Raw genomic sequence first — 21,359 nt, 5'->3', positions numbered from 1 at the left:
CTTGGTAACGAGATTCATACTTAGTCATTAACATACGTACATTACAAAACGGTTGGCGCGTCGTTGCCTCGTTATCGGAGAGTTGAAGCGATTCGTCTATGTCTACACAGAAACATTTCCACAGTGATTCAACGTGACTGCTAACAGTGGCCAGGAAGTCACACACTGTTACAACTCTCACCACATCCATATCCTAATCACGATTTAAACTCTTCGGACACGCCAACACGAAGCGATAGATCACCGTAGAATATATTAACACCCAATGCTTTGATGGCCAAGAGATAGATAAATAGATAGAAAGAGAGAGAGAGAGAGAGAGAGAGAGAGAGAGAGACAGTCCAATTTCAAAATTCCTACTTAATACATCATTGCTGTATATAGACAATCGTATTTATTAAATATTTTCCGATAAAAGATAGCAGAGTTGCATTGTGTCTTTAAAATTGAGTACACAGACACAGACACATACATATACATACATTAAAAACTTACAAATATGCATTTGATGATTGTTTGGAAAATATTTGAATAATATAGAAAATACGTAGAAAAATATTAAAACATCTTTTAATTATCTTATATCAAATTACATAATTTTTGTAAGCTGATATTACGATTCCGTGAAAATAAACAATTAATTAAATTTTAAATAAAGGAATTTTATGAAGATATTATGTTAAAGTATTAATCAGATTAGATGTGTTTCAACAAATTTTTATTCACTGAATGAAGTTTTACGAATATTTACGTGATAATCTTTTATTATTGTAACAATTTTTGATAATTTACTAATAATATTACGTGCGACTCATGCCAGGTAAATAGAAAAAGCTTTTTTATACGTTTAGTGAAAGAGAGAATAAGAGAGAGAAAGATTCATTTTTTTATGAGATCCTAAGAAATAAATAATATTGACTTATATTTCATTTTTTGGATCAAAAAAAACAATTTTTTAAATATATTTGACACGTTATTGAACTAATGCAATAAGTGTAAGAACGTGTTTTGCACTGTAGATATATATGAATATCTAAATACATAAAATATCATGTTTATTACTCTTAAGCAACTTTATATTCAACGATACTACTTGCTATTTCTAAAGTAATACTCAAACATTATATTAAAATATTAATAAACTTGGAAATTTTTCGGATTAGATAATATTTATAGCATTTTGATCACGACTTTTGTAGTATAAATTGAGGCATCATGAAGACATGTTACGTAAAATTTAATTTTTCGATATTTTTTTTTTTAATGCTTAAAAGTTTGCAGCAATGAAGATATTACATATAATTTTGTTAATTGCTGTTGCAATTATCATGATCTCTGATGTCATGGCTGAAGAATCATCTAATAAAGAGACTTCTAGCAAAGCAAATCCGCTCGGACTTAAGTACTCAACTATACGCAGACTGAAAAATCTTTGGCAGCACGTGCTAGATGAGGTATGAAAGTTTTTTTATGTGTGTACAGGACTCTATCATTTTATATTCTTACATTTGTAGTCAATTTTTGATAGTTTTTTAATATAAATTTTTTGCGCATTTTTTGAGCATAATTATTTGAGAGCAAATTAGAAAACAAAAGATAATTGATTTGTAATATATTTAGGAAATTTGTATATACAATATATATATATGTCTCTGCACATAGTAATACGTAAGAAATATGTGAAGTGAAATTAAAAGAAAACTATTTATTTATATCTGAAAAGAGAAAAATCTTAGCAACGAGAGTGAGAGAGTGTTTTGTATACAAATGTAACATGTAACATAATATGTATAACATAATATCCCCTCGTGACATATAAAATTATGCATCACAAAGCGCTGAAAATTAAGAATTAATTACTTTGTTGCATTTTAGATACTTATAGCTTGCTTAAATATAGTCTTCAATGTTGGTTGGGAAGAGACATATGACTATCTATTTGGAATATATGGAATGCAGCCAATACCATATTTCCCAATACCATAATACAATATGATACAATATAATTATAAATATCCTATATTAGTATAGGATGTTATTGATACAAGATAATCAGCAGATTTTTTAACTCTAATGCAAATATATTCTGTATAATTTAATATATTATTTATACGTGTATCATATGTAATATCATGAAGAATGATACAATATAATATCTTTGCTTTGTCGGAATTATGTAAAATAATTAATAATTATTATTTTATTATCGTAAAACAAAATATCTTGTACTAATAAATATCAGTGCTAGACAAATCTGTTATATATTGTAGTTTATATTAATGTTTTATTAATCCCTAAATTGCAAATTTTGATACATTTTGTTTTACTATAATGTAAATTATTATATATATTGCATATAATATTTCTAAATCTCATAATATTTTATACAAACTGATAATTATTCGAATCTGTACTGAAGAAATTTTCGATTCGAAATATTGTATATATCTTTTAGATTCCATAACATTTTATACAAACTGATAATTATTCATACCTATAATGAAGAGATTTTTGATTCGACATAATTATCATAAATTTATTGAAAAAAATAGCAGGGCGATAAATAATAGATTTTTATAACTGTAATTGAGATACTTTATATTATTATAAAGTTTATAAAATTGAAATTTTGGATATTATGATTTCATGTGATATTTCAATTTATATTATAAAAATGTCATAAACACATAGTCGGAAAAATTCTAAAGTTTATTACGACTTTATATAACTTATAACATATAACATTTTATTTGAATATTATCTTAAAATTCAATAAAATATGATATGGCACAATGTTCATAATAAAAAAAAATTTTCTATAAGTCATGTAGATAATAAAATTCTTATCTGCACTATTAAATGCACAATTCTCAATTCTGTGTATATTATTTAGAATTTCATATCATATTGATTTTTTACATTTTAGGAATATGCTTGACAAATATTTAAGAAAAACAACAAAAATAATACGTAGGAAATATAATTTGCGAAAAAATATTTCAGTTATATTACACAAAATTGTGAAATGTTTAACGTTGCAAATGATGTTTGTAAAAATGGATAATTGACATCGAGTATCATACATAGAAGACAAATTAAAATAATTTTTTAGTAATTTTTATTATCCGGACGTTAAAAAAAATTTAATTAGATATCATGAAGTATTGATATTATATGTATAAGATATCATTTTTTCTATATCGACTCAAAAAACTCGCAAAGACTCAAAAAATATCTCAAAGATGTGGAATTAGAAAGACACGATACGAGATCACGATCACTGGACTAAACCTACGCTACCGCGCGCAAAGAGAAGCAGCTCGTGTTCGTTGAAGTCGGTGGCCTTGACTTACGATAGTGTAAACGCGGTTTTTAACGTGTCATCATGCGCTTTGTTATTATAAGCAGGAGCTCGTAAAGCAGCGACGGCGACTTTACCACAGCGAAACGTCGTACAGCGCGCCGGTCGACGAGGGTGTATAATGCACACGCGGTCCTACATAATTACCGCGTCGCAGGGAAGCTTTATGACTACGCGCACTTGGCGAGTATTAATTTTCTCTTTCTCTCTTTAGAACATCCAAACATTGGTAACTGGGATAAAGACAGAAAACAATTCGAAGAAATGAGAAAGAAAGAGAGAAAGAGAGAGGGAGAGATCGACAGAAGATCGGATTCGGAGGAAAAGAGATAGGTTGTGTGCAGAATTGCATTGCGAACCGAAATATTGTGATAGTGCAGCGCGTGCTGCGCATTCTCGCTCGTGCGATTTTTTTTCTTTCCGCATGGACCTATCATCATCTTACGTCCGCGCCCATTCGTCGCTTGCGCTACTCGTTCGTCTCAGCATCACTTCCAAACTACCTTTTCATTTTCTCTCCTCACCTTCTCTCTTTCGCGCTTCCTTCCATGTACAATTCACCCTCGGTATTAATTATTGTTGGCCGCAAATTTAACAGTTACATCTTTTTTCTTGCATGAACTGAGTTAATTGCTCATGTTTCTGAACAATTTTGCAGTATATCTGATATTACTATGCAACTGATATTATTTTGCAAAGCAAGAGTATTAATAATTTTGTCATTTTGACAGTATTTGTTATTTGACGTGTACCTAGAAAGATCTCGAAAATGTAAATTGTTGCGAGATTAAGTCCAGTCTGAAGGGAAAATAGAGCAGTGTTATAGTCTCATGATTTACATATCGGCTTTAAATCCAGTTCGTCTGACAATCTGATATAGAACACCTGTTATCTCTCTCATTGATGTTGTTTTAAATATTTCTCACACCTGCTGATACATATATAAATATCATTTGGGAATATCTGTCTGTGTCTGTCAGCTGATTCTTGCGTATTTCTCTTAAGCATTTTTTTTCTAAATGTTTGTTTAAGCTGTAATTTTAAGAAAAAGAGAGAGAGAGAGAGCTAATATTTTCCTTTTCATACTTGTTTATATAACATAAAAAACTTTAATTTAAATATTTTCAAACATATTATTTGCAATACTTGACAAATTTACATATTTCTATTTATTAAAAATAAAATCATTCGAATATAAATTATATAAAATAATCAAAAACACCCTTTGTCATCTAAAATAATTATTATTGTTATAGTCGTACGATTAAATGCAAAAGTTAAGATAGTAAAAGTAACGCATGACAAGTCGATTGTGCGATCTCGCATTGCAAATCGCATCGGGTTATACTGCTTCCATTGTAATAACCTAAGGCGTCAATCGAAGTCACACGCGATAACGCACGGTTCGTCCTCAGACGATGAGAGAAGTGGAGAAGGAGGAAGAGGGACTCAAAGGGTGGACTCGAAGTGCGAGCTTCGTCATTGTCACGAGGCTGACACTTCGGGGTATCGGGCCTCGGCCTGACCATTAATAATCTTAGCCCGAACGAAGAAACAAAGAGGTGGAGCACGGAGAGGAGAGTGCGGCATGCGGTTGCGGGGGAAGAGGATACGGTACGCAATGCAAACGCGCGCGCGACGTCCGTTCACCAACATCACCATCACCACGTAATACGTACGGCGTATACTTATCTACCACCGTATACGTATAGGTGATAGGTATGTATATGTGGTAGGTATGTATACGAATGTGTCCGATGCGTTCGATAGGGCGGGACACGAGCATAAACAATTGTGCATCGGCCTCGCCCCTTCCCGATGCGATGTAATAAAACGAGAGGACTCTCGCTGGCCCTCCTCTACCGTCTCGATCCCGAGAGAGAGAAGTTCGTCGGGGCCTCAGGGCCAGGAATATCGAAATGAAGCGGCGTCCGCGAGATATTTCAGCGAGCCACGGGGGTCGTATGCGTACGTGGCTGTGGAACTTGCGTACCGTAAGTCTCGACCTCCTACGACCGCGTTCCGAGATCTCCGACGTTCGATTGAAAGCCGAGAGCTGGCAAATTTTTTTTAATATTGTACGTGAGATCACACACATTGGCAAGATTACGTCGGAGCACATACGCACACCTACAAAAAGAAAAACTTCTCTCGCACAGTTCATTCGAATAGTCCGTAATTACTGCGGCGGAAATGAATCTCGAAGCCCTTGTAAATAACAAGCGATTAATCAATGCACGGAAATCAATATGTATTTTGAACTATCGACTTTGCATTTGTGAGCTTTGTTTCTACGGATACCAATGGCATATCTTCTTACGCAATATCTTGCATCTTTTTTAAACATTCGAATCATTTAAAAGCTTAAATCTTGTTTAAAATAAATATATAATTTTTTTTTTATTTTAATTGGAATAAGAATCACGGAGAATATAAAAAGTGATTCGCGCGCAAGCTGATCCCAATTTCAATGAATGACGTTTCTTATTTCGCTTCAAGGCAATTCGCACAATTTTGAACAGCTAAAGCGTGTCAGTTCTTGTTTTGTTGATTAAGTCGAATGGGAAACCCGTAGCTTCTTAATTTAGAACGCATTATCGAGAAGAATAAAGACTCACATGCTAAATTAATTTTATACCTGCGCTTGACGCATATTAGAAATGAAAGTAGTCAGAGATAATTAATATTATAGTATGGAGTGTAAATATATAATCAGATGGTTAACAAATGTCAATACACAAATGTGTATATATCAACATAATGCAATCTATATAAAATGATAAAATAAATCGAAATTAACATTATAAGCTAGAGATCTTAAAATAAAAGCGGAGATTTATAAGGAATCATTTGAGTATGTCAAAGTAATTTACAAGCACTGTCGAAAATAAAAAAAAAATAATATAGTTTATATTATTTAAAAATATAATATTAATTAAATTAATAAAGCTATATCAAAATGTAATACATGTGTTAGAAAGTGGTTGTTATATGATTTCATATACAATTTAATCGATATAATGTATGTCAAATAATTATACGCTGATTTTTAAAATTCAATTAAATTTAAAAATTTTTTCTTTTCAACAACAACCACGCTGTTCTAAAAAAAGATTTCCAATTTCAAGGATTAAATAACACAATTCTACGAAGTGATTTCGTGGAACGCTTTCTTTCTTAAAGTAGATTAATACCGCGTCGATGAAAAGCGACCGCGAGCAAAGGGAAGAGTGTGGAGGAAGGGACTTGGCAAGGGGCGAAGGAGGGGAGGGAGAGGTGATGGTCGTTCTCCTGCGGCAGGGCGGACAATAGCAGCTCCACGAAGTGTAGCGGACAAACAAATAGCCAATTAAAATTCCGGTTGCACGGCGAACATACTCGTATCAGCTGCAGTACCAACCATTGTGCACCAAAGGCATGCGCGAGCCAGTGTCTGGATCGGTTGACTCGGTCTGGGTACCAGAGAGAAGATCGGTTGCTTACGATCAACCTCCGAGGACTATCTCCGCGGTAAGAGGAGACTCGTTTGCACCGTCCACTCGACTAAATCTTCCCTCACGAGACATCGTTATCGTCGAATCACGCTTTTATCGCGGTTGATTCGTGTCCTCGTGCAAAGGCCTCTCTTGCATGATTACGTTTGAGTATTGCAATTACAATAGCGTCTCGAATGTATGAGCTGGATTGTGAGAATCGGCAAGATATTGGCATTGATCGCGATAGACCTTATCATAGACAGAAAAGTTCCTGATATAACGCTATCAATTCGTATCGTTTCTCTATCTTGACATTCGATAAAATTCGCATGATTAATTGAGGTAGAGAATTAATTATCTTGAAGGAGGGTGTACTCCTCATCCACGGCGTTTAACTATAAGTGTCAGATTCAAAATTACTTTCTCACCTTCGATCCTAACCATCTTCTCTATCCGACTTGAATGTTATTAGGAAATCGTTTAATTGGTAGATACTGATTTTAACTGGCATTATGAATGGCTACAAGCGTCACGGGGTCATTAAAAAGATATAAAATGTATTATCCTATTACAATCCTACGAGGCAACCTAGAGAGGCAACCGCTGCCGAGAGAATCGAATGAGGTAGCGAATAATCGCCGAGATCATAGAGATTGCCTTATCGATTTGGAGTCGTGCAAATTGTATTCCCTAAAACTCTTCGGACATTACGTGAAAAATTGCGCAGTTACAACGGCCGATCGATATCCACCGATATTCGTCGATTCTTCGTTCGACGCGGTGAGAATGAACGATTACTAAATTACAACGCGCCCTTAGATACGATCGGCGCACCATAATTGCAGGACTATTCATACATTATTGGCTCGTATATTATTTGACGCGATTCAATAACTTTGCAGCGGGACGGTCGATGGTATCTCTCCGTCGTTAAGGCACATTCGCAATATCGATCGGCCCTGATGAATGGTCATGTTTAAGGTCGTCATTTTTCCCGGCGATTATTAACGTTAAAATTGAATGTGTCCGTGAGCGTGGATCGGTCAGGACCGCGTGGACCAACGCGCGAAAAACGAGACCTCTCGAGAGGCAGATCCATCTTCGAATGTGTGTTAAAACCACACGATGCCCAAACTACCGGGAACGCCTCGCTCGCTACTCCTAAATGCAGCAGGCATGATTTATCGACGAACACCAAAGGTAAATGGAAAAGTTTTACTTTTTCAACTCGTCTCTTTGCAGATGGTCAAGATTGTCGCTTGACCATTATATCGCGGGCGCAAAGAGTTACTTTCAACGCGTACATAGGGAGGAATATATGACGTTACATGTTTTTTCTTTTCGATACAGCTTGCCTGGAGTCCTTAAACCTGTCTCGAAGATAATATAGCAAGTTGACGTTAATAATCTTCTCGTCCACTCATTTGAGAAAATAAATGATACATTTGATATTTTCTTTTAAGACTTTAATAAGATTTCTTCGATATTTGAAGATTGTTTTTTTACGTAACTTTCAATATTAAGAAGAAACACGATTAAAAATTTATTAAACATTAATAAGTTATTAAATATTAACAAATTAATATTAGGATGATAAATATAATTATTTATTCGTTTTTAAGATAAAGCTTTAAAAGCATAATATATCATAATAAAACCTACATTTTATTAATGACTTTCATATTATTATGCAATATTAAAGACGCATTTTTCCTCTTATTGGTGATTGTATATTTCTCTTTAAACTTTAATAAAAATTCTCGGTTATGTCAGCAGAAACGCGATTAAGAAAGTCACGTATGATTTAGCATGTGACACGAGGTTAATTATTTCATTCGGAACAGTCGTTAAAATCATATTCACTCGTTGTGATTATCTAATAAGTCTCGGTACATATTTTACGCATGCACACGCACAATTTCATGTGCGTGAATATATTCGCGATAGTATGTTGCGGGGCGACTCATGAAGCTATAGAGGGCATAGAGGGGATCGGAGAGGATACCTGTACTTCTACGATGAGACTACCTGCGGCTAATTTACAGCGAGGCGCGCGGATAAGTTCCGCCGTTATTCTTCCAGCTAGAGTTTCTCTCTTGCGGGGGTTATCTCCTCTCCGCGGACGTTACTTCTTCCTCATAACGGAGGTACCTGATTCACCTTAAAAACCAATGCCTCCTTTCTGCGTAGGTCGATCCGGATCTGCATAAGCAGCAAGACTCGCAGCGCCGCTCATTTAAGCCCCTTCCTGAGAAGCAGCGACCACCTCGACGAGAGTTTGCGGAGTTAATAACGTAGGAATAGAAAATCACGCGATTGAGGTAACGAGAATGGTGAAGTGCCGCGACTGACATATCTAAAGCGTTAATACGTTTCTAATAAGAAAGATGCGAATACATGCACAGTTAATAAAGTACACAGATAGGTTTATATGTTTTCATTAAATATATGGCTTAAGCAGCTGTTTGGTAAACTAACGGAAACAACTGGAGCATGGCTGACGAAGAATCTGACGTTTCTAAAAAGAGTAACGTTTCTAAAAAAGATGACAATAATTTAGGAGAGAATAATGTCGATTGCAAAACGGACGATGAAATAACTGAATACGATGAAGTAAGTTAAAACTGACGCTCTTTTATATCTCGATGAATAAAAAAATTAAAAAAATAATGCTTGCAATCTAAGATAATCTATCTTTAATAGGTTGATAAAATGCCGATCGTAACAACTACGAAGAACGCTTTAATAACGAGGCAGGTGGGACCATGTGATGCATATCCGCATCGCATCAAAGTTTCGATTGTAGGTACAAGAAAAGTTGGAATGGCTTGTGCCATCGCAATCTTAATGAGAGTAAGTACATGCGAAACAACATCTAGTTTGTAACATTTGATTGATTATTTTATTTTGCATGACTTTTAGCGCATAGCAAGTGAAGTTTGTCTGATTGATCAAAATCAGGATAAAGCTTCTGCCGAAGCCGAAGATATTCAGCACGCTGGTGTCTTTCTAGGATGTCCATTGGTGATTGGCACATCAGGTAGTCTTTATAAAAATTTAAAATTTAATTTAAATGAAATTAAAAACTACTATAATTGCACAATAAATCTATTAAGCTGTATTTTTTATTGTTTTTTCTAATCATGTATTATACGTGCAAAAAAAAAAAAAAAAACGCTTCGTCTGTCGCATTATTCGTGTCAAAGTAAAACCAGTATTAAGATTGTCACTATGATTCACACTCTGGATGATCCCATCGTCGTGCTCTATTCACTGTCACGGATCAACGAATCGTAAGCGCCTATGGGACGATGTAGGCCTTCCGCACGTTAAACGCAAGGCAGCCTTATTCACGACGGCACGAATTCCAAAAATTTTAGATTGATACGTTCGGACTGATGAGCCTGCCGAGCGTCACCCATTGCGCCACAGGCTGCTCTGATTGACACCTATTTTAAGCGACCCGTCAGTTTCGGACCCCTGTCAACGTGCAGCGGGTCAGAAACAACGGGTCACGATGCTCTTGCACAGGAGGGGAATGGATACCGGGTTGAGCGGCAGAATTTCGGGGACCAGAATTCCCTCCGGACCTGTCCTTTAATCTCCGTTCTCATCTACATCGCCGCGTGATCGCACACTGGCAAACCGGACGAGCGTTTCCCCTGAGTTTTTCACGGACACCCTCGTAAATTTCGTCCACTCTTATTTATCTCTGCTATGATCGAGAAACTTCACGATGCGGTATTTTGTTTCTGTTTCCGACGTGTATATAACACGCGGTTATGTACCTCGTCCGACGAGTAACCAGTTGTAAAAACGCAGTATTTTTCGTGGGAATTCATTGTCGCACGTTTCACCTCTAATTGCTTTCGGTTTACGCTTTCGGTTCATCTGAATTTTCTCAGCATTGCGTACAATGCAACGTCCGACTTTGCCAGTATTTATATCTATTGGATGGCAGAATGCTCTTTCCGACCTTGTCTCGTGCGAGGTAGCAATTACTGGAACAAGTGGCACGAATTTTTACGGGCTTGCCAAGTTTATCTGTAACATCTTTTCCCGTTGTAAATGTACCTTCCGTATAGTCGCGGTATCGCTGCGTGTTACTACAAGCACAGCTTTGTAAAAGTGTCGCCACGGAGACTCTTTATTTTTCCGATCACATGCCGGATTGTCTTCTTCGCCATCTTTATCGGCGCATCTCTTTCGATGGTAAATCTCTTTCGAAAGGAGAGAAAATTTCTAATTCTAGTCGTTTTGTATTCCACGCGAGGAGCTGATATTTGCGTGATTGAATGAAACATTCCGAAGAGAGGTACTTCGGAAAGTGTATCTGATTCTGAAATCATTTCCCGTTACGATTTCTTTTGTACGAATATCCAAGTTTTCTACAATGATTTTGGGGCGATTTATGCCTTAATTCTCTCAGGAGAGAAAAGGTCTAAAGATCTAAAAGTAAAATATATTTGCATTTAAAAATTTCATGATAATCTGATAAGATTTACATTCCATGATAAAATTTACAATCAATTATATTTTAGATGTCTACAAAGTGAAGGATTCAACTATAGTGATAATCGCAGTTTGCGAAAAAAAGCCTGGCGAGGAGCTGAATGTAAAGCACAATGTCGAAGTGTATAAGAAGATCATCCCTACTATTGCAAAGTTAGCCTGTAAGGCGGTCTTACTCGTCGTAACTCAACCGATTGACGTGATGTCATACATCACTTGGAAGTTATCCAAATTTCCTTCAAGCAGAGTACTTGGCACGGGAACTTTGCTTGACACTTCTAGATTTCAAGATTTACTAAGTCAGAAGTTGGGACTAGCGCGCTCGTCGATTAGTTGTATGAATATCGGCGCGCAGGGTGACACGTCTGGTATATTTAATATCATAATTAATTTTGCGAGAGATTTTTAATAAACCGACAAGAGTTTTTAGCGTCTGCACTTTGAACAATATGATTTTACTATTTTCTTTTTTATGTCATTCGAAATATTCAAAGATTATAAATACATGGACGTTTTTCACATCGTAAATTAATTGTGTCAAAAAATCATACATAGTTTAACCGTGTTATAAATAAGCCAACGGTTATAACGATGATTCTTTGCTTCCAACATCTGGCGTTTCACACAGTTTCCATATGGTCGAGCATTCATGTAGCGGGTACGAAGGTACGCGACATAAACCCAAGAATGGGCGAAGCGGATGATCCCGAGAAGTGGCGTGACATATCCGAGGCTGTAAATAAAACGTTAGTGGTTAAGATCATAGAACATTTTCGAGAGAATTTAGGGAAGTAATAAAACGTTGATTATGTTTATAGCGAAGACGAACTTGATCGGAAGAAGGGCGAGAAAGGGCCGAGTTGCTGGGCTCACGGCTTCTGTACCGCTGAGATCGTCGACGCCATTGTCAGAAATACTAAAGTAGTATTGCCAGCATCGACATACATACACGTAAGACGCATATACGTTACGTAAATAAAAGTTAACATTTTATAAAATTATTCTTTATATTAAAATAGAATTTGATATCTTATAATCAGCTTTTTAAAAGGCTCTACTGAAAAAACATTTTTTTGTACATTTTTTGAAATTGGTTATCTCAAAAATCTATAAAACAAACTACAATTTATTTTGATCTAATTTGAAAGATAATTTAATTCTCTACAACTTTTGTTTCGGTACTTTTTGTTAATAAAAAACGTATATTTTTTCTGATAAAATAAACATGATTTCAGAGATTTTTGACTGCTAACTTTTAAGCACTTTTCGATCTATGTTTATACAAAATTTTTTGTTCAAATTTAAATTTCCTATAAAATCTTCAAACGAAACGTTTGAGTTCACTCTGTACAATCATGTGTAGAAATTATATTATGATATTAGATTAATTATTAATAATAATTATAAGATATGAATTATATATTTTGATATATACAACAAACATCAGAATTATTAAATTTTTAACTCATAACTTCTCGAATGATATTGATTCTTTTCCGATATTGTGAAATGAATAAACCGAATTTTTGCACGTTAAACAAACGCATTTATTCGCATGTCAATTCTTTAACGTGAGGGGGGAAACAGGCTCAAGGAATTTCTGTTCGCAGAGTTGCTCCCACGGGACCGACAAAGATGTGTATATGTCGGTTCCCTGTGTTCTCGGCCGAGAAGGTGTATGTGCCACGGTACGACAGAAGCTGAACGATCAAGAAAAGGCAGCGGTTCAACGGTGCGCCGATGGCATTCGCAATGTATTGCGCGAATGCGGCATCCTTCGCGAATCGATGACCGATATTGAATAGACGAGGAGGCGAGAAGGAGAGAAGGATGAGGAACGGATACCCGTGACGGAAATTGTGCGCGAGAGGAAGGAAGAGAAAGAGAGCGCGCGTTTTAGAATGCATCTTCATCAATAAAGACGATGCTGTACCTGGCGACCGGTTTCCGCGTACGTACGATTCGATCGCAGTAATAAACGATATATAAATTCGACTTCCTGGAAAATTAAACCAGTCGCGTTCTTCTAAGATTACTCCGCGAGCTGCTACATGCACAGCTCCCGCTACAATGTTTCGTGCGAAGCTTATTATCGTTTCCTTTTTGCTCGATCGAATTTTGATTTACGAAGCCGAACGATGTACGGCGGGAAGGTGAAAGGGCGGATGAAAATGCATTCTCCGTTGCACGCAAAGCGAGTGTATGGCTGAGTTGCGGCTCTAAAGAAGATTGGATAATTTAAACTATAATCTTTTTCTACATTAGAGAGAAAGAGAACTTTATGTTTCTTCGTCGTAAGATCGTTGCGTCTCATATATGTACGTTTCATACGGACGTTTCTGACGTCTTAAATTTGTATAAAATTTATTTAAATATTTTAGCTTCTTGGAAAAATAATAATTGTGAAAATTATTGAATAATTATTGAAGAAATAAAATTTCTGTAATAGTGAAATGAATTTTAATATAAACTCTATAAGAATAGAGAATAATATTCCTAAGAACCCTTCTTGAATATCCTGTAAAACGGAAATTAAACGTATCTCTTTAGCAACACAGCGCATCCCACCTGTGCGAATCGAACAGCTGTCGATCAATTTCACAACCTTCTATCCTCTGAAAAACGAAAACTATAGCGGGGTCGATTATCGCAATTGGCGATTCGTCTCTACATCTGTTCCGAGCTTTCATTCTTTTTGTATAACGAACGTTTTTTCTCGATTATAATTGATCTTGTACGGCACGATTGAATTTATCGATTGCATCTTTCGTGTGTGTGATTAAACGTGTTAATCGGATCGTATATCTCCCGCTACAAGATATAACTCGAGGTTTACATTTTGTACACATATTATCTATTATAAGCGAGATACGAAAGGCAAAGAAAATTTTCCCACGTTTTATTATACAAAACTAATTTCTTATGTTGTCTTATGTTATCTAATTTTTTGCCAATATATATATTTTAATCGAAAGCTACTTGTTACATTTACCGTCGACTTCATTGTCCTCCTGTCAAAAGTATATTCTCGACTGTCTGTTTTTCCAAACGTGCTTCCTAGCTTATGTAAATTTTGACACAGAACGCAAAATTTTTTGAAAGGCGTTAATCAAAGACACATCCACGATGTCAAGCGGTTTTATCTAAATTGCCTAGTTATATTGAAAAGCGAATAAGAACGTTGGTACATCGAATATGACGGAATCTAAAAGGAAAACACCTGATGTCGCTGGCAACACGGTAACCTTTTTACTAACCAAACAGGCAGAACATCTTGTTGATGGCCATCGTGTCAAGGTCGTTGTTGTAGGCAGCGCACCTAAAGGTGTTGCCGTCGCTATTGCGATTCTATTCAAGGTACAATGCATTCTTAATTCTTTCTGTAATTCTATCTTTTCGTCTAATTTTGACTTTAAACTTATATTTTTTTATATTTTATATAATAATTGTGTTATTGTCGTATAAAATCAACATACATTTTATATTATTAATTGGAAATGGGATATATATATAATTATTAAATTGTTATATTTTATAATGTGTGATAAAAATTATGCTGGAATATATTTTATTGACAAATTAATTTACATATATTTAACATGCAATAATTTCAATTTCAAATACATATCTACTCTAATTACAAATCACATGATATTTTATTATTATTGCAAGCATATCATATGTAATAAATTTAATTCTGTAAATTTCTACACATCTTTTATTTTTATATTTATTTTTAAATGCTTAATATACGATGGCATATGATACGTTTTGTGAATTACTGTTAGCCTCATACAAATTTACATATAAGTGAATATCAATATTGATACAATTCATGGATACATATTTATATTATATTATATTATATTATATAAAATTTATTAATGTATGCGTGTGTAATCTATCTGTGCATTATAATTCGTTTTATTATAGATGATGCGATAATATACATGATACATCAATTTATATGAACACTAATTTCGCGTGAATAAGACATAGCGCCGTATCTATGTGGCTCAAGCATATAATTTATATTTGTTTTGGGGAATCAAAGATATAATGCTTTATGTCAGCGAGTCTCAACAACGTTTTCGTGTATTGCATCTAACGTAAGAAAGGATGACGGAATGAAGGAATGGCCCGGCCGTGTGTAGGTTCATGTGTATGTGTGTGTGTGTGTGTGTGTGTGTGTGTGTGTGCATACGTGCGGGTCTTACGGGTTGGACGACTCCTGAATGTAGGTTCGTTAGTGTGCCATTTCAAAAAGGCTATTATGCAAATGACCCATGGAAGACCAGAAGAAGGAATTTGGCTATAGGAAGGAGCGGGGCAAAACATGGAAGAGAAGATAGCAGGAAGAAGAAAGTTGTAAAGAAGCGTGCATTCTTTCGCTCGTTATCGGCTCGTAACGTAAACGTTTACACGTTGACTATGCGTCCTATTTGCAGAATAACTAACCGACTGATTTATATTCTTTTTTTATTAACTATAAAGAGAGATTGCGATCTTATTATAAAGTTTACCTGAAATAAATATTTTATAAAACTTTATAATAGTAATCGATTTTCAAGATTTTACGAAATTTATGTTTAGAAATTTTCTAAAAATTTTATGGGATAGTAAATTATTTAGTATTACATACGTAACATTATTTTTTGTCGGATTTTTAAAGAATTGAATACAATAATGAAAAGAAAAATATAAAATATACTGTAATATTCTAAATGAAATCGTATATTACTATTGTATTGTTTAGATAATTTCGTGCTCGTTATATCAAAGAAAAAACTTAAATGGAACATGTGAATTGCTTTGTCATAAGATGCAGCAATGTATTATCCATATGCCGGTACATTCCGGTGGTGGGTAATAAGCGTGGGCGACTATAATTTCAGGTTTCGGTTTCCGCAAATTTACGAGGGCAAACAATAGTGCTCGCATGCGATGAAATACGGAGGGCGTTACTAACAGACTTCTCGTTAGATAATGTTACGGTGTACATCGAGAGACTGAATAACATGTAACGGAGGTTCGTCATGTATAAAGAGGTCACGATGGTGTCGGGAATAGCTGAAATATTAGAGACCTCGTTATACCGACGACGATGATAGCTTTTAAGGAAAATTGCTCGCGTGTCATATCAAATTAATGCCGTGGCTCTCCTTAAAACCGCATCTTTGTCGGCGCTTTTGACGATGACGAATGACTTCCTCTTGCGCGACACTTAGCCTTCATCAGAACTGAAAGTACGCATTCCTACTTAATGTCGATCATTTGGATTAATTGTGGGAGTCGAAATTTCGGTGGCGCTTGTCTGACATGATCACAAAGATATTCTGATTGCCGGATCGTCCGGCGACCGAGGATATTCCGGAGGAACAAGGAGAGAGAAAGAGCAAGAAGCGAAAGATACGGTTGACCTCGCGTCGTAGCTTGGCAGATCGCATCAACGAGATCATCGCGAAATACGAACGTACGACTACCACGGCTTACCATCCACCTTGCGGATCTATCTGCCGTAAGTGGTCCCTTGCAACTACACACGCGAAATATATATTTCTTTCTCCGATTCTTCTCGCTTCGTTCCCGCTGTGACATGTCATGTTGGACGGTCCGTATCAAGCTGTGCGAATTATACCAGATAATACCGTCGACAAAAGATATGTCGCCCGTATATCCGAGTCAAAATCTACGATGATATTTAATACGCAAGGCAATTATGTCCGTCTCTTATGCGTGATGAGATCGCAAGAGATCGTTGCGGTGCGATCTCCAATCAAGTGATTTGATCAAGAGAGATAATAGAGAGATTTTAAAATTATCTATTTCGTCATGCGTTATTACAAATTTGTAAGAATATTTCCAGAGTTATTGAAAAAACGATTGTTATTTGCACAATGAAAAAATTCAACGGTTTATTTCATGCGGAAGTCACGCTTAATGAAATATGATAATTAAGTGGCGCATAAGTAACAGATCAGAAGCACGAGGGCGCGACGTAATATATCGAGAAGTCGTTTTGTCTTAACGTGTGAAAGCACCATCCATCAAAGAGAAATGCATCCGTCTGTTCGATGCACAAGCGTCGGTAAAAACGTACTTAATATATGCGCCGTCCGCTGCTATTACCACAAAAACGCATTTGTATACGATACCGGCCTTAGAAGAATAATGCTTATTAACTTTTACGAGGTGATTTACATGATTGTCCGAATATCTCATTATACCACAAATTAGTCTGCACAAATTAGAACTAGTCCTCGGAACCACTCCAAGCTTAATGATCCGTCGCTCAAAAACGAATATGGATTGCTGATGATTTTTTTTATTCTCGCTCTCGTTTGCGCGTCACTTTACGCATGATGTAACGTTATAATATTTTCGGGATTTTATGCCATAATGTGGCGATATTTTTGAGGCTGTACATGTGAAAGTAAGAAATATGCAGAGATACAAATAGAAAATATTTATGTGAAAACCATGATTGCAAAAGAAAAATGAAGTACGTGCAGACAGGGGATCTCATTCTTCATGCTCGTTTGACATTCCATAACGAATGCGATCGCAAGGAACCACGCATTCAAATCTCCTGCCGGGTTGAAAAGGTAGTCCGCAAAAGAAATCTACGACGAGAAGAAGCTGTACCGGTCCTATAATTATTCATGAATGAATTATCGTCCTGCGTAAGACATCGCTCGTGTCACCAGGTACAGCCACGATGACGACGAGACAAAGCAAAGCAAAGTAAATCTTTCCCGAAAACAGCGCGCATCTTGATGTCATACTTTAATAAATATGATCGCACTTTCCGAGAGATGATCTTGATACTCATCACGTAATGATTAGAAATGCGTAATAAAATTGCTACCGGACGGTGATAATTTAATTAATTTCTAGCTTCTCTGTTTGTCCTTTCTGTATTCTATTATTTATTTCTTGTAATTTTTTGCAGCGTCTCGCCTCGGAGCTCGTCCTTATAGACATAAACGAAGATCTTGCCAAGGCAGAAGCAGAAGATATCAGCCACGCGGCAGCGTATCTTGGCAATCCCAAGATTATTGGTACCAAAGGTAAAACTCGATACGAAAAAGGGAGAGAGAAGAAAACAGCTCAATTATTATTACATTTTCCGCGAGTAACGAGCAATTATCTCGAAATAAATGCTTTAATGTTTAAATAAATAAAATACGCGGTTGCGATAAAGTCGAGGTGATGTGTATGTGTATTATCTGCACTCTGAGACATTTTGAAAGATGTTAATAAAATTGATATAAACTTCTCTACGACTAACAAGCAAGCAATGAGTATAAACAATAAAAATAAAAAATAATAAAATAAAGCAAATTGAAATATTTGAATCTTTTTGGAAACGCGTTTCTTTGGAAATTGAAAGAAATCTATCTTTCTCATGATTTTTTTGTCAAAAACGTCGCTTATATAAAAACTGTGAAAAAAATGTAAAATAATTCTTGTCTATAATATGAGACTAATTGTTTTACATTAAATGATGAATCATTCAGCATTTAATACACTTCGATAGATTACACTTGTGCCAGAGATGCCGCGGTATGTGTGATCACAGTTGGAAGCCAATCTCATGAAGATCGGCAACCGAACGAATATCTAGAGCATAATCTGAAAATCTTCAAGGATATCATTCCGAACGTATCCAAGTACGCGCCGAACAGCGTTCTCCTTATTCTTTCAAAGCCAGGTATGTTTTATTATTATATTTAACGCATTTGATAACAGAAATTGTACACATTTGGCATTTTGATTTTCTCTTCTGTTGCATTTATTTAACAAATAATAATAAATTAATCTTTTTTTAATCAAAATATTTTACATTTAAATGCATAATTGATAAATTGACATAGTATTCTATAACCGCAAATATTATAAATATAATAATTGAAAAATATTGTTTCAATTTCCTTATTTAGTCGACATCTTATCATATGTTGCTATGAAGTTATCGGGATTTCCACCCAACCGTGTTATAGGATTAGGAACATTTTTGGATAGTAGTAGATTTCAATATTTTATCGCTCAGAAGCTCGGAATTTCGGCGAGCGCAATTCAAGCATTAATTATTGGCGAAAGCGGACCGGCTTCTGGTATAATTTATATAAAATCTATAGTAAATTGTAATGTGAAACACACTTTTAATCAATTGATTTCTTTATTATTACGATATTTCCATTAACTTGTATTCTATTTTAATACGTATATTAGTGCCGGTTTGGTCTGCCGTTGCGGTAATGGGTATGCCTTTAAGAGACATAAATAAAGAAATTGGCACGAAAATGGATCCGGAATCCTGGGGAGATTTGCACACAAAAATCATTGAATGCGATAACGATTTGATCACAAAGAAAGGTTATCATAGCTGGGGAGTCGGTATCTGCGCAAGTGAAATTGTCGATGCTATTGTGCGCAACACATGCGCCTGTTTTACTGTTTCAACGTTTCTAAAGGTTTATAGATAGAATTTATTTAAACTATATCTCAATTCCTTTTTTTCGTAATTTTTGAATTAAAAATATATTTTTATATATTATTTCTTTATTAAAAATATATTAAAAATAAAAATTACATTTTAGGGTTGTCGACACGGACTAGAAAAAGATATTTTTATGTCACTACCGTGTGTAGTTGGAAGAAACGGCGTTCAATCTTTTATTCGTTTATTATATACAACCAAGGAGCAAGAACTGATGACGATATCTTGCCGAAGAATTTATGAAGCACAGAAATCGATCCTTGATCAGATTGAATGAATAAGAAACGTAATTAAAGTATTTTTCGCATAATTTTACAACAATTACAATTACAACACATTCGACTGTGTGCAACTTTTACAAGATATTAAATATTCTCCACAATTAACAAGTAGATTGTTTTAATTTTATGTCCTTAAAATAAGGAAAGAAATGAGAGAAATGGAAGAAATTTTTAAGTATATTTTTAGATATATATTTATTTTATTTATTAATTATGTACATCGTGCAAATAAAAGAAAGTTTCATCGTGCAAATAAAAGAAAGGATTATTTCGCGAATTGTTTGATGTGTTGCTGATTTGCATCAGTTGAAGCATTTCGTTGAAACATCAAGCAATGTACTATGCTCTCGTGACAAAGGAGCTTATCCTTTTTGCCATCCGGCTTATCCAGTCGAAGAATTAAAAAGAGAAACCTGCATTTGTTTTATAGGATGGTTTGGTTTTGTTGCGCAATCTGATGAATAAGGAGTCTTCTTATAAATTGCAGGGCGTACTCCGAGGATTTCGACTCCAATTTGCAAAGATTAATGCAGACTACTTGTAATTAATTGCTCTGTGTATGGAACAGTTAACCGTCCTGCTAAAGACGATCGACATGATAAAACGATTGCTATTATAAATATAAAAGAAGGCAGTTTTGCGACCCTCTAGTGGTCAACGATATACTAATTTATTATAAAATTCACATGTTGATATCACGTTTTTTGTCTCTGTCATCCTCTACATTAATTAAGACGTTCGTTTGCCAGTATTATTGCTGTTTGAATATCAATAATAAAGTATCTCCAATATATACAAGAGATCGAATGTATCATTTAGTGACAGAATACTTTGTGCTACTAGCCACGACTATTTCAGGCTGCATACATATTCTATGTATGAATAAAAATATTACGTGTCAACATTAATTTATACTATAAATTAAAAAGAAATTATTAAAGAGATTAGTATATAATTATTAATAAAAACTCAAGCACGCAAATATTTTTATTTCCAGAAAGTAACATAAAATGTAAAATTCATAATGAATATTCACGATGTAATTTTCAAGGACGGTCTCTTATTTAATGATCGTTCTTTCTACATATATTAGCAAGTTGTTTGAAGTGGTGGTAAAATATAGTTTGCGTAATCGTCTTTAGAGATGAATATAAATAGTCGATTGAGCGGAGAACTCTCGTAGAATATAACAAGACGGTATAAAACGTTGAAATTTTACAATTTTT

General features: G+C 35.0%; 2 protein-coding genes across 2 annotated transcripts; both read left to right on the top strand.

The window, feature by feature from the left end:
• Nucleotides 1-9,285: 9,285 nt before the first annotated feature.
• On the top strand, nucleotides 9,286-13,732 carry LOC126849494 (L-lactate dehydrogenase B chain-like). The gene is given in 7 exon segments (XM_050591391.1): nucleotides 9,286-9,450; nucleotides 9,541-9,690; nucleotides 9,760-9,877; nucleotides 11,379-11,717; nucleotides 11,978-12,095; nucleotides 12,168-12,300; nucleotides 12,960-13,732. Coding segments are annotated over 7 exon segments (1,218 nt in total). The 3' UTR covers nucleotides 13,155-13,732.
• Nucleotides 13,733-14,544: 812 nt separating this feature from the next.
• Nucleotides 14,545-20,129, top strand: LOC126849933 (L-lactate dehydrogenase A-like 6A). Its single transcript, XM_050592359.1, has 6 exons — nucleotides 14,545-14,706; nucleotides 18,302-18,419; nucleotides 18,890-19,063; nucleotides 19,293-19,466; nucleotides 19,585-19,826; nucleotides 19,953-20,129. The coding sequence occupies exons 1-6, from the start codon at nucleotides 14,545-14,547 to the stop codon at nucleotides 20,127-20,129; spliced, it is 1,047 nt and encodes a 348-aa protein (XP_050448316.1).
• Nucleotides 20,130-21,359: the final 1,230 nt, after the last annotated feature.

This window comes from Cataglyphis hispanica, chromosome 5, assembly GCF_021464435.1.
Source record: "Cataglyphis hispanica isolate Lineage 1 chromosome 5, ULB_Chis1_1.0, whole genome shotgun sequence".
In the NCBI taxonomy this organism is placed as follows: domain Eukaryota; kingdom Metazoa; phylum Arthropoda; class Insecta; order Hymenoptera; family Formicidae; genus Cataglyphis; species Cataglyphis hispanica.
The sequence above is the reverse complement of the archived record's forward strand: the minus strand, read 5'-3'. Positions and strand labels throughout refer to the sequence as shown.

Coding starts and splice junctions, on each gene's coding strand:
- LOC126849933 (XM_050592359.1), top strand. CDS start 14,545: ATGACGGAATCTAAAAGGAAAACACCTGATGTCGCTGGCAACACGGTA. Junction 19,064..19,292: donor CCTTATTCTTTCAAAGCCAG/GTATGTTTTATT, acceptor TTCCTTATTTAG/TCGACATCTTATCATATGTT. Junction 19,467..19,584: donor CGAAAGCGGACCGGCTTCTG/GTATAATTTATA, acceptor TACGTATATTAG/TGCCGGTTTGGTCTGCCGTT.